This window comes from Pituophis catenifer, unplaced genomic scaffold, assembly GCF_029215685.1.
Source record: "Pituophis catenifer annectens isolate HBS135680 unplaced genomic scaffold, rPitCat1.0.hap2 SCAF_14, whole genome shotgun sequence".
Lineage (NCBI taxonomy): Eukaryota > Metazoa > Chordata > Lepidosauria > Squamata > Colubridae > Pituophis > Pituophis catenifer.
In genome coordinates this window covers 16,220,369-16,235,082 of record NW_027256894.1, presented here as the reverse complement: position 1 = coordinate 16,235,082, position 14,714 = coordinate 16,220,369, and the positions used below count along the sequence as shown (strand labels likewise).

Sequence of the window (14,714 nt, the reverse complement as noted above, 5' to 3'; positions counted from 1 at the left end):
TTTACAAGAATTTACAATAATTACCTACTGCTTTACGTGATAAATTGAAATTATTATGGGCTTGTTCTGGATCCCATAATCAGGGAACGTCTTTCTCTCTCACCGGAATATGTGCACTGGGCTGTTCTACAGCTTGTATTTATATAGTTCCTGGTTGTGTGAGGCTTTTAGTTGTTAATTATTGCACCCACAACCAGGATCCATACAAATACATGTAGAACAGTCCAGTATGTTGGGGAGCCTTTAGAAGCCGAGTGGTTCCAGTAAAGGCATATAGATCTTGCTCTCACCATAGCAAGTAGGAAATTAATTTCATAAATTGTAAACATGCTATTTAGCAATACTATTTCAGAGCTATTTTGCATGTACACTGAGTGCTTCCGCACTGGACACAAATTCCTTGTGTGTCTAATCACACTTGGCCAAATGAAATATTCTACTCTACTCTACTGTACTGTACTGTACTATACTCTATTCTACTCTACTCTAACTTCTGATATTTTGCAGTTTGCTAATATTTTCAAGTTGTAATGAGAAATACCTCGGAGGTAGCATTTGGGATTTTCTCAATACACAGTAGTTGTTGTTTTAATCCAAATCACTCTCAAAAATCGAGTTCTAAGTAGCTACGGAAGCCTTTCCAGTTTTTAGCTTAAAATCACTCTCGCCAATTGCTGATTAACCATCCATCTTCAGGAGATGATATGTAAGGGCGTGCAATCCACCTCTCACCTGCCTTACACCTGGCAAGGCTTCCATATGTGTTAAGCCTATTTTATTGCCCCAAATGCTTCTAAATAACAAGCAAGAATTTGCTCTCTTGCTTGATTTAAATGTTATTTATAGCAGCTAGTCAATGTTAAGTAGTTGTTGGCAAATTTTGATTTGGAAATAAAGTTAGCATACATTTGTTTTAAAAGGAATTTAAACCCCCTCTAGCTTCCAATGGAATTTGCAGCCTGCCTCTGCATATTTATGATGTTTTAGTGTTCAATCCCAAGCAGATATAGGTAGGCTAGTACTGAACATAATCCAGAGTAGTAAAAACAGAATGCTGAGGTATTTGTACAGGTTTTAATTGGTTAAACACCAGATGTCACTTTTGTTTTAGCAAAACTGTGCTAAGCTCTGATCTGAACTAAAACACTGGGTTTTTTTTTTTTTTAAATCGTGTGGTGTTTCTAGGACTCTGCAGTTTTTCGTATATGTCTATTTATAAACTGTGATCTTTACAACCATTTTATCTCAGACATGGGAACACATGGCCACCAAAACTTTGTTGACTGACATTCTCAAGAGCTCTATCCAACCAGACCGGTGATAAGGCATGCTGGGTATCAATAAAGGAGAATATTTGTAGCTCAGGTTTGAAATGAGGGGGCCTTGGTGGTCTCTGAGCTTGGTTTTCTTGCAGATGTTTTGTTACCCAAACTAGGTAACATCATCAGTGTGATGATGATGATGATGATGATGATGATGTGTACACTGATGATGTTACCCACCCCAGCCTCCAAAGAGGGAGGGAGGGAGATACACACAAACAAAAGTCCTTCACACACACACACACCCAAGGCAGCCACATCCCTTCACTAACCTGCTTTCCACCCCCTGGAGCATAACAAATTAAAGTTTAATTTGTGTGTATTGTTTAATGGACTGCTAAATTGGCCATGCTTACCTAGTCACATGACTACCTAGCCATGCCCACCCAGTCACATGCCCACCTAGCCACGCCCACCCAGCTGGTCCAGGCCCCCCAACAGTCTGAGGGACGGTGAATTGGCCTCCTGTTTAAAAAGTTTGAGGACCTCTGGTCTACATGCTCTTGCTACTATTTTTATGGGAAATATTTTGCTCTGCAGATCTCTTCTGCAGAAGCTCATTAGCAACGTCTGATTCTGTCATCTTTCAGCTACATATTCCGTCTACTTCCCAATGTTTTCCTGGCCGTTACACATTTCAAAACCAGTTTCCTTTTGCTGCCTTTCTACGTCAGGCAGAGGTACTTGACCAACTGGAGGGCTTCTGTCAGCTTTAAGGTGATGAAAGTTGCTGTTGTCCGAGGTCACCACATGTGATCTCCACTCTTCAAGTCTGTGCGAGTGAAATCAAAGTGGTTAGAAAATCAGAGACACGAGGAAATGCCGTATAGCTCAAGACAGCTGGAAACACATGCTGCCAGGCTGGGGGAAATTGTTGCTTGTGTTCTCGGCATTAAATCTACATGTAATTTAATAGACTATTTTCTGCTGCTTTTCGGTTTGGAGAACAGCTGTTCCCCAATGCCTGCCCCTCAGGGGTTGATTTGATGCTTTAGGAAAAGGAGATTGATGCCTGCTAATATCATAACCAGAGGTTTTCTAACTTCTTCGCAGTCCTTGGTTAGTACAATATTCAGGAATGTCAGTTACAATTATGTTAGCTTCTAGGTAAAAGAGTTTCAGCAGTTATCATAGTCCTAAAATATTCCGCGATGCATTTATTTTATTGTGTGTGTGTTTTTTTAAACCTAGTATAACACAAGATAACAATCGTGATGAAATGTTCATTGACATAGAAAGCCAATATGGTAGGGGTGAAATGCTATCGGTTTGGGCCGGTTCGCCCGAACCGGTAGTAAAAATGCTACTGGTTCGCCCGAACTGGTAGTAAAAAAATGCTTTAAAAAGTAAAAAAAAAAAGTTCCCACGATCGCGGGGCACAGCTGATCATCGGACCTTTTTTTTTAACTTTTTTTAAAGCATTTTTTTACTACCAGTTCGTGCGAATAGGTAGTAAAAAATGTTTTTTAAAAAAAGTAAAAAAAAAAGGTTCCGACAATCAGCTGTGCCGCACGATCATCGGAACTTTTCTTTTACTTTTTAAAGCATTTTTTACTACCTATTGCCTGAACCGGTATTTTTGTGCAAAGTGTGATAGTTTGTTTTTGAACTCTCTGTGACTCTGTGAGGTTCCTGCTTGTTGCAGGGGCCATTTTGTGTGAAGTCCAGCTGCTTTTGCATTGTGTATGAGTCAGTTGTGTAGCTTTTGTGTTATTTTTGTGTGATAGTTCATTTTCCCTGATCACATGACCACCAAGCCATGCCCACCCAGTCACATGACCAAGCCATGCCCACCAACACACACCCACAGAACCGGTAGGGAAAATTTTTGAATTTCACCACTGCAATATGGTGCAGCGTTAATGCACCAGGCCAGAAAGAAAGCAGTGGCAAACCAGTTCTGAAATCTTGCCAAGAAAACTGCAGTTATCCAGGCAGTCAGAGGAAGTCAACGCTCACATGAAGACATGTGCATGCACACCCACCAAACACAAACTTACACGAACAGAGAGAGAGAGAGAGAGAGAGCTTTTTGCAACCTACGTGAAGCCAAGGCCATTCATGTTCACTTTGATCTGGAGAAAATTCCATATTCAGTTCTAACATCATAATCTAAAGCAAATTCTGGGACATCCACACAGCCACCAGTGCGAGATAAACCACAGATTTAACTCACTGATTGGGTTCGCACATTGTGCAAGCCAAAAATGTGAGCTGGGTCATTCTGACTTATTGCACTGTAAGAATTCCCTCACCATAATTTTAAACCATGGTTTAAACCATGACCCTCTGATGCAAATCCACTGAATTATATTGCATTCAATAAGCCATTGTTAAAGAAACGATAACTTGGCACAATGTGTCTATTAGGCCAGTAGAAGGCAGCTTCAATATGTTTATTAACCTCATGATCACTATAACTTGCAACTTTATTTCTAAACACTTCTAAATATTCCCTCGCTCAAATTTTCAAACTATATTGCTGTTCTATATGGCAATAAGGTATTTTTCCTTATATTAAAGTATAACCTTTACTAGTCTAGGGTGCTAATTATCATCTACTGTTTGAGATAGGTCTGCACTCTGCAGCATCACTGAAATACAAGTTAATAATAATAACTTTATTGTCATTGTATATATATATATATATATATATATATATATATATATATATATATATATATATATATATATGCATATTCTTTCTAGCCAGGTTCCACCTATGTAAGCTAAGTTGTTCTCGTGGAACCTGGCTAGAAAGAATATGCACATAAAAGCCTATGAAAAAAGAAAAAGACACACACACACACACACACACACACACACATATATATATATATATATATATATACACACACACACACACACACACACACACACACAGTATAGCCATACAACGAAATTCACTTAACACCCAAAGACCAGGTCCAACCCACATAACAATCCACAAACACCTACCCACCCACCACAAATTCCCCACCCCTAAACGACCCAAACATCCACACAACAGACCAAGTCATGCTGTCCAACAGCTCACTGATGGTGGCCCTTGAATTCATTGTTGAGTGCAATTATAGCTCTGGGATAAAAACTATTCAGAAAATGTGTGGTCCGAGTTTTAATTGTTCTGTATCTTCTGCCGGAAGGCAATAGTCCAAAAAGATTGTAAGCAGGATGGGAAGAGTCTTTTTACAAGTATACTCCTCAACTTACGACCACAACTGAGTCCAACATTTTTGTTGCTAAGTAAAACAGTTATTAAGTGAGCTTTCCCCATTTTATGACCTTCCTTGCCTCAGTTGTTAAGTGACCGTGGGGATGCTGCAACCATCATGAAAAACTATCATAAATCACTTCTTTTTCAATGCTATTATAACTTCGAACGGTCACTAAACGAACTTTGTTAAGTCAAGGATTGTATGGTACTTTGGATTTCTTGCACAAAGCTTAACTTGCTCTGTAGCCACATTTGTTTGCTTCTTCTTTCTGGAAGCAATAAAATATGGAAATTGATGGAAAATGATAATACTTTGTCTTATTGGAGCGTAGACATCAACGAAGCATCCTGAAAAGTAACTGGCCAGTGCAATTCCCAAAACATGAAGTCAGATAAAAGCTGACTTTATCTGCTGGGAATTCTGAGCTGTGATTAAAGAACACCAAGCTGTATGATCTAATGTTTGTGTAAAGGAGAATAATTGTTATGCTGAGGACTCATTTGCATTACTGTTGACAAGCAGTGCTTAGTCAATCCTTCTGCATTATGGGGAATTTTATGCTGACTCCTTTAGAGCTGCATTTTAGTTTCACTTGGTGCAGCCGCAATACAACTGCATAGCAAATAAACTGGTTTTCTACAGTTTGGTTGCTCTGGTTGCTGCCCATCCTGTCTACCATAAACACACCATGGGATATCTCATTCGAGATTTCAAGGACATGATAAAGATTCTCGTGTTTAAAGAGACAGAATACCGTAGAATTATTGAACATGGCAATTCTGAACAGCAATGGGTCTATATTATTGCCATTTCTTAAAGCAGGCAGGCCTGGAACAATTGTTTTTAAATTTGTTAGAATGTCAAGCGAAGGGAAGGGAAGGGAAGGGAGAAGGGAAGGGAAGGGAAGGGAAGGGAAGGGAAGGGAAGGGAAGGGAAGGGAAGGGAAGGGAAGGGAAGGGAAGGGAAGGAAGGAAGGAAGGAAGGAAGGAAGGAAGGAAGGAAGGAAGGATTTTTGAATATGTCCTGGAAACTGATAGAATTAAGGGCTCTATGACACATAAGGAGAGAATGTTGGAAATTAGCCAGTATATTGGACAGTAATATTACTAACTTTGTATCACATTACTTTTTAGAAATGTTATATAGAATAGAATTAATGATTGCCAGACCTGTGTTAGGATAGTTTCCAATGTACTTCTAAGATAGTTATAGGCATTGTATATCCAGAACAGCCTTTCACTTCAAGGAAAGATAGAGTGAATTGCCAAACGTATTTTGTGTATGAATGTCTATGTCTGTGTGGAAATCAGTAAAAATATATCGGAATACCTCAACAACAGTGCCCTTTTTGTCAGGCTGTTTCTACTTTACCAATAAAGGAGGTTATTTGTAGCTCAGGGTTGAAATGAAAGGTCCTTGGTGCTCTCTGAGCTTGGCTGTTTCCTTGTAGACGTTTCATTACCAAACTAGGTAACATCATCAGTGCTATTAAAAACTGGGGTTTGCTCTCAATTTATATTCTAATGTAACCAGAGCAAACTACTAAAATATAAACAGAGAACAAACCCCACTCTTTACTAGCAATGATGATGTTACCTAGTTAAGCTCAGAGAGCACCAAAGACCCCTTGTTTCTACTTTAGCTGTATAAAAGGTATATTGCAAACATCGAATCTTTGGTAAAACACTTAAGGCATAAAATTACACTAAAAAAGAAACTAAACTGACTACACCTAGAAGTATTCTGTATTCAAAGAATAATGGCATCCTTATAATCTGTGAAGATATCTGCATAGAATACTCCTTTGGTGCGCTTAGAGTCTTATCTAAATACTGAAATGAAAGCCACATGTACACTTTTTAAAAACTCTTTTAACACTAAATGAATAGCATCCTGAAAATGAATCATGCAACAAGATGATCCATCTTAAGCATCTTTCATTAAACTATAAGCAAACGCATTTAGAACAGCATCAACCTCCTCATTCCTTATTCATATTTATTCAAATGGTTATATGATAAGTCATCACCAAGTTTCAAAGAGCTTAAAGTTGCATTTAAGATTTGCGCTGCCTCAAGTGGTTTTAAAAATCTGAAGACCGCCCTCCCCAAGATGCTATATATAAATTGCTTAGCATATGCAATGTACAGGCTCATATGTATGTATATATGTAAATACATATGCTATTGAGAAATATTTGAATGTTAGCACAATTCTTTGGAATCTGAGCAATGCCTAATATTATGAAACTATCACTAATTCTATTGTGTTTAGCTATCACTTAAATCATTGGGGGGGAGGAGTAAATATCATTTTGTATTCAAATACATCACTTATAAATTCATTTATAAAGAGAATAGCTCATAAATCAAGAAACAGCATAGTGAAGTCATTATTTGCAGGGTCCAGCTGGTCATTGCTGTGAATTTTGACAACTAACCGTTCCAGAAGTAGAAAGAAATTCATTTAATCTTTCACTTTATGAGGTTTAGCCTAAACATCAGAACAATTGCACAGCTGTACTTTAAGGAAACGAAAGCATCCGTGGCATATTTTTGAAATTTAATTTTTAAGAAAGATATTGACATTTAGTTTGTTTGCCTATTTCCTCAACCTTTTCCCGTGTACCTTTGAAATTTTTTCTGTATTTGTAAGGCTTATTTTAAGCAATGTTCAAAATAGGAAAAAGTATGTTGAAACAAATAGTCTAATCCCTTTTTGCATAGCTATTGTCGGAACTACTAACATGGGCATGGCACAGTGGGATCTAGGCACCAAGACAGGTCAGACAGTACAAAAATGTAGCACAGAAAACCCTTTCATAACGATAGGAGCACCAATTTATCAAAAACCATTAAATGGCAATGTTTCCACATCGAACTACGCCATAAATGCAATTTGAATGTCCTTGCGGTTTACTTGTTGTGTGAAGTCACTATAGTTTATAAAACAGGGCTTAGCATATTGTATGATCTGTTGGGTAAATTATGATTGAGCAAATGTGAATTACCATAATGTGTGATCTCTGAACCTCTCTAAAACTCTGAGCCTCATCTTCATTCAAAAATCTCATCAAGCAGAATTAGATCTGGATTGCTTGTAGCAATTTGTTCTGCAGGCCTGTTTCTCTGGTGGTGGAGTAATCCCAGTTCAGGGAACACAAAAATTAAAGTTGGAGCTTTCTAATTGTATCCTAAATGGATCTACTGTTTTTTTTTTAAAAAAAAAAATAGCAGTAAGCCACGTCTCTGCATGGCACAAATTGATTTTCAGAGGTTATCAGCTTTTAATGGCCGTAAAAGATCAGACAAATACTTTTTATCTGCTTGTCGGGTTGCCGTGATCTGTTTTCCATCATTTACAAGTTCTAAAGTTAGTGCTCTCAAAGGGAGCAACCCTCTAGTAAATTTCTTAAATATCCTTTTCAAGGTAAGCTTTGTTGAGAAGAAAAAAAAGCAACAACCCCTAATTCTGTGAATCTTGCTTTAATCTCTATTCTTGTCAGTTTCAAAACCCAGTGTTCAACAGAAGTGCATTCATTTCCATCTGAACAGTAATTCTAACCACAGAAGATATTTTATTTGTTTTACAAATGACGGAGTCCTAAGGATTCAATTTGGAAATGAAATCATGAACAGCAACATAAACATTCAATGTCTTTATTCACAAACTCGTGTAGAGATTAGTGCAATTTATGTATATAATACTGTAGAACACGGGGGTATCTATCGTGTGAATCAGACACCCATTCATAGCCTTTAAAACCATGAGGAATTTTATGTTTGTTATACCTTCCTTAGGGAAAAAAGTAGCCAAGATTTTATAAATAAAAAGAAACAAATTATTTAAACAAAGCAGCTTTGCAATGTCTATGGAGATTCTGTGTCATTCAGGTCATGGTTGGATCCCAAAAGTGCTATTCAAAAGGCAACTGGACTTTCTTGGGTTTTTTCCTTGAAAGAGGAGGGATATGATACCACCTCTCTCCCATCAATAATACAGTCTTTTCAGCAGCACCAAGAAGGTTCCACTTCAGCCGGTTCAGACCGGTTCAGCAAACTGGATGCTAATTTTACATCTGGTACCCTGAACCAGTAGTTGCAAGGACTGGCTGGTCCCGCCCACCCCACCCCGCCCCTCCCAGGAGTCTCCACGTGGCCGGTTTGGGATGCCAGGTAAGTGCAGCATCCGCACGTAGACTCTGGGAGGGTGAAAAATGGGCCTCCCGGAGGGCCTCCAAAGCCCAGGAGAGGCTGTTTTCACCCTCCTGGAGGCTCAAGGAAAGCCTCCGGAGCCTGGGGAGGGCGAAAAATGGGCCTCCCAGAAGTTCCGGAAATGAGTACGTTTCCGGCCTCTGGAGGGCCTCCAGAGCCCAGGGGAGGCAGTTTTTGCCCTCCCGGAGGCTCAAGAAAAGCCTCCGGAGCTTGGGGAGGGTGAAAACGCATCCCCACAATGGTGCAGGAGAGTACCACCATGGCCACACCCATCCAGCAACCGGGCAGAGAACCAGTTGCTAAATTTTTTGAATTCCACCCGTTCCACACCCAGTTGCACTCTGATTCAGGTGACCCTGAGGGCACAGATAAATCCCCAAGAGGCCTCAAAAGCTCTTAGAGAGAGTACTAACGACCAGATGACTGCAAAGCATACATATCCTTCCATTCCCCCACCATTCAAGCCAGAACTGAATAACCTTCTTGGATGAGAAGCGAAGCATTTTCAAAGAAAAAAAGCAAGGAAGTCCAGTTGCCTTTTAGAAGAAAAAGCACCTTTGGCTCAGCTTTGCAATGTTACATCATAAAGAGAGACAAAGATTATGGACCTCACTGTTATTTCCTGCAGGTATTCTCGAAATACGAACGGTGGCGGTTGGAATAGTGGCAATCAAAGGAGTCGCAAGTGAATACTTTCTAGCTATGAACAAGTCTGGGAAGCTTTATGGAAAGGTACTGGCATAATTATTAGAAGCCACTTGCATTAAATGAAAAACAGGTTTGCTCCTGGGTTGTTGTTGTTGTTTGTTTGTTTGTTTTTTGTTTTGATCAGCTGTATCCCCAACCCCCGGTCCCTCAACCGGCACAGGTCCGTGGCATGCCAGAAACCGGGCCGCGCAAGCAAGCAGAAGCCCCATCTGCACGATGCAGGCAGCACAAGAAACCACATCCCCTCCTGTCCACGGAAAAACCTCTCTCCGTGGAACCTGTCCCTGGTGCCCAAAAGGCTTGAGGGTTGCTGTTTTATACTCTATTGGTCCCAGTCCGTGGGAGTTGCTAAATCAGAGGTCTTCAAACTTGGCAGCTTTAAGACTTGTGGACTTCAACTCCCAGAATTCTCCAGCCAGCATAGCTGGTTGTGAAGTCCACAAGTCTTAAAGCTGCCAAGTTTGAAGACCTCTGTGCTAGATGATGGCATACGATTGGTGGCTTTTATGAATGGCTCTCATTTACGGTCAGTTGCGTTGGAATGCAAACTTCCTGAAGATCAGAGTTTTCTCTGTTTTGACTTCATTCTCCCAGAAGCCACATTTTTTTAAAAAAAGAAAGAAAGAAGAGCCAAACAAAAGTCAACAGGAAGAAGAAGCTGCTGGCAGGTTGATCCGTGGTTTCTTGGCAGTTTTGGGATTCTTTTTAGGCACTGATTTACTTTAGTTGCCTATTTTGCTTTGGGCTCTTCTCCTAACCAGCTATGCCACCTTTATCCTGCCTCGCTCCCCGAGGCAGATTAAACGCTGAACTACAACTCCCAGCAGCCCATGCATTTGACCTTGTACGCTTTGGATGATACAGCTGTTCAGCAGCTTCAGGAATGTTATTGATGTATATCGGTGCTTATTAAAAAATGTAAGGCATTTGCATAGTCACCAGGTACATTTTAAGTGAATTGTACTGCATGCAGGTAGTCCTCGACTTACAACCGGTCACTGAGTGACCGTTTCAAGTTACAAAAAAGGGGACTTACAACCTGAAGTTGCGACATTTGAACCGCCCTCCCCCAGTGACTGCACTTCAGGTGCTCAACAACACAGTCACATCTGTGGTGTTGTGACCATGTTATATGATGACCTCTGCTAAAAAACCAGCTCTTATTTCTAGTTTTTGGCAAAAGCGCATCATAGCGAACAATGGCTTCGCTTAATGTCCGCCGCGTTCAGGGGTGAAATGCTCCCGGTTCGGACCGGATTGCCCGATCTGGTAGCGATGGCGGCGGGTGATTCAGAGAACCGGTAGCAAAAATCCCTGCGGCCCCCACCATGCCCAGCTGAGCCGCATGATCATCAGAGGCTTTTTTTTTTTTTTACTTTTAAAAGCATTTTTTCTACCTCTTCCAACAAAAAAATGCTTTTAAAAGTAAAAAAAAAAAAAAAAGCCTATGATGAACGTGCAGCTCAGCTAGGATCGTCAGAGGATTTTCAAAGCATTTTTTTTTTAAACCTCTTGGCCGAAGAGGTGGTAAAAAAAATGCTTTGAAAAGTCTCTGACGATCCCAGCTGAGTTGCCTGATCGCCAGAGGCTTTTCAAAGCATTAGAAAAAATGCTTTGAAAAGTTAAAAAAAAAAAGTTGGCCACGCCCACCCAGTCGCATTACCCCCACCACCACCAAGCCACGCCCACAGAACCAGTAGTAACAAATTTTACGTTTCACCCCTGGCTGCGTTCACTTAAATGACCGCTGCAAAAAAAAAAAAAGGTCATAAAAAGGGTAGGCTACATTGCAGTTGTAACTCAAGGACTACCTTAGTTCAAGGACAATGGGATTTTTGTGAAATGATAGACAAAATCCCTGCCAGGTATTTTCGGTATTCGACTGATCCTCTCATTTTCTTTTAAACAACAGAAAGTGTGCAATGAAGACTGCAACTTCGTAGAACTCATTCAAGAGAATCACTATAACACCTACGCTTCAGCAAACTGGACTCACAAGGGGAAAGAAATGTACATCGCGTTAAAACAGAATGGAGCCCCTAAAAGAGGCCAGAAAACAAGCAAAGAAGACACTTCCTCCCATTTTCTTCCATTTACAATATCCTAATCTTATATGAACTATGGACAACCAGTTCCAGCAAAATATATATATTTATATATCAAATGAGATATAGATATATAGATATATATGTATCATTTGAAAAAGGGACTGTATGAAAGGAAGACAAGCTGGAATACTACTGAAAAACTGAACAAGCTGGACTTGAGCACGATGTTTTATTTTTAAGAGACTGGCTTTAAAAAATAAATAAATAAATAAATAAATAAAAATATACACTACTTCAGATTTAGTAACTAAAAGTTGTAAAAAATTGTAAAGAGTTGTACGATCCTTACGTTAGCATAAGAGTAGCTTTGCAGATTCTTAAATTAAATGTACCCTTTACGCCTTGTTCACGACTTGATTATCTGACGATCTTTTATTTAAAATAAACCTATCTGCTTCGTTAAACATGGCTGCTATAATAATAATAAAGCAGATGAAAAATGTTATGTAAAATATGATGGACTTGATGGCTGCTGGATTAAGTCTTCAGATGATCAAGTCAGTACGAATCGTGAAGGCTAAGCAGTATTAAATACTTCCCGGGAAAAAAAAATGAAAATAAAGGTTTTAAGTATTAAAGCAAATTGAAATTGGAATGCTGTGGTATTCAAGACAATAAAGGTAATATGACAGATGAAAGTTGCATCACTGCAATGTATTCATATCTATCAGAAAGAATGCCTAATGCTGCTCTGAAAGATGTTACAAAATAGTGTAATATTAAATAATATTAATAAGGGAAATGTATTTCATCTCACTTTCCTCAAAATATCCTTTTATGTAACGATGAAGTTAAAAAAAATTCAGACAACATCATATGGGTTTTTATGTAACATAACCTAATCTTTTTATATAATTCCTGTTTGGGCATATGGCTTCTAAGTTTTTTTTTTCTTCCAACCGATATTCATGCTTTTCTGTGGTTACAGCATTAAACTTTATTTTAAGTTATAATTGAACGTTATTGTTTTAAGTTATTTAAGTTGATGTTATTTATAAAAAAAAAATTATCAAGATGCATCTGTTTCATATGCTTTTAATTCCAAAGGAGTATCAAAACAGTCTGGCTTAGCAGCCTTTTCTTTTCTCCTCTTATGACCAGACATGAAGTCTAGTACACAAAACTCCTGCCAATATGTACTGGATAAGAGACAAAAATGACAGCCTGTGGCAATTCTTGCAATGAAAGTTTCGGATGCAACAATCCCCGTTTGCAAAAAAAAAAAAAAAAACCCAAATGCCATGTCGCTTGCCAGTTAAGGCTGCTGCTAATATTTTGAAAGTGACAGAAGTGGCTGCCCCATCAGGAGAAGTCAAGTGAAAGAAAACTCGCCTGCCACTACGATCCAGATCAAATACAAAGCTATCCATTCAGACGGCAAATTCAGAAGGTTTAATGGAAGAAGCTCAGAATGGACAAATCCCCAGATAGAGAAACCAGGCGTGACATTAACTGCAAACCTTTCTCCACACCCCTCAAAGATCAGAGCCATCGTGGGGTGAGGGGCAGAAGATATGCATCATGACTGGTCCAAATGAAAACCAGCTTCTTCCCTTTGGCTTCACAATTGGCACCACTGGGTATTTTTTTTTTCTCCAAGAGGATTAATAAGCCAATGGATATGGACCAATTTTCATTGAGAGCAAATGAAAAGAGTCCCAAAGGTAACACATTTGCTGGCCTATCTAATAGAATAGAATAGAATAGAATAGAATTCTTTATTGGCCAAGTGTGATTGGACACACAAGGAATTTGTAATCCAGTATTCTTCCCCATGTTTTACTGTGTTTCCCCGAAAATAAGACCCTGTCTTTTATTTTTTTGAACCCTGAAATAAACGCTTGGCCTTATTGCCATGCGCTCAAAAGCCCGATTGGGCTTATTATCAGGGGATGTCTTATTTTGGGGGAAACAGGGTATATATCTTCACCCTGACTGCAAAAGCAGCCTCCTGTTTATGTCCTCTACTGCAGTGGTGGGTTTCACATTATGTTACTACCAGTTCACTGCATGCAAGCACACTTGCTTCGTGCGCACACCTGCCTTCCGTGTATGCGCCTGGCCTCAAAAACATGCCTGAAATTCCGCTACCGGTTCGGGTGAACCAGTCTGAACCGGCTGAATACCACCTCTGCTCTACTGATAGTTGGAGGTACTGCAGTAACTACATATATATCACATACATTACTGATCTGTGCATCAAGGATAATAATCAGTAATGAGCTTCATATCTCACAGATTCCTTCAGGAATACCCCACGTGATGTTCCAGAAAATCTTCAAGACATTCCCACATTCGAAACAAAACAGCAGTCTAGAGTAGCATAAATCTCCCTATTGTTCCTTGTGGATATTGCTGTATAAGACTACAGTTGTAGAACTGAAAATAGTATTCTAAAAAAGCTACCGATTTTGGCATACATCACTCCACATAGAGGAGAAGTCCGGTGGCTCAACGGCTTAAGGATGCTGGAGAAGGTCTGTCCTCCAGCAGTTCGAACCCTAGCACCGTGGGACAGGGTGAGTTCCCATCACTCGCCTCAGCTCCTGCCAACTGAGCAGCTTGAAAGCATACAAAATGCAAGTAGATAAATAGATACTGAGCATGAACAGAACACACCGACAGGCAGACAAACAACTACTTTATAATAGCACTGTAGTTTCCTGGCGAATGTAACTTCATCATATGCGAAATAAATCAACTCCACAAAACTCTCAAATAACCATTGGATAATTCCTTTTCTTGGTACTTACAGATTTTTGTTCTTGATCTTGACCTTGACCTTGACCTTGAACTGGATCTTGACCATGACCATGACCTGGATGTTGTCCTGCTTCTAGGCTGTAGTTTCATATGCGATGATATCGGAGAAAAGGAGTCTTTCTCTACAATGGATTTTCTAGGCTTTTCCATGGACAGACACTTCCAATTTTTCCAAGCAAATTTCTGTGGTTTAAAACCTGTAAGAGGGACAACCAATGAACTGAATAATACTAACCAACCAAATGTTTTTGAACTAGTTCAGCCCCCCCCCCAAGTCTTCAGATCATTGGACCCTATATGAAGTTGCAGATTGTTCAATGATCCACAAACAATTTAATAAATACCATACTACCTTAATTAATGTTACTTTGAATAGCAGTA

General features: G+C 39.5%; 2 protein-coding genes across 2 annotated transcripts in view; one reads left to right on the top strand and one right to left on the bottom strand.

Moving 5' to 3' along the window:
- Positions 1-12,483, top strand: part of FGF7 (fibroblast growth factor 7) — a 28,185-nt gene extending 15,702 nt beyond the window's left edge. Inside the window, exons 3-4 of the mRNA XM_070953700.1 lie at positions 9,383-9,486; positions 11,375-12,483. Coding sequence (XP_070809801.1) covers positions 9,383-9,486; positions 11,375-11,569 — 299 coding nt within the window. The 3' untranslated portion in view covers positions 11,570-12,483. The remainder of the gene's footprint in view (positions 1-9,382; positions 9,487-11,374) is intronic.
- FAM227B (family with sequence similarity 227 member B) overlaps positions 1-14,714 on the bottom strand; it is an 86,786-nt gene that overhangs the window by 54,725 nt on the left and 17,347 nt on the right. The window contains exon 10 of the mRNA XM_070953697.1: positions 14,324-14,530. Within this exon, the coding sequence (XP_070809798.1) occupies positions 14,324-14,530 (207 nt within the window). The remainder of the gene's footprint in view (positions 1-14,323; positions 14,531-14,714) is intronic.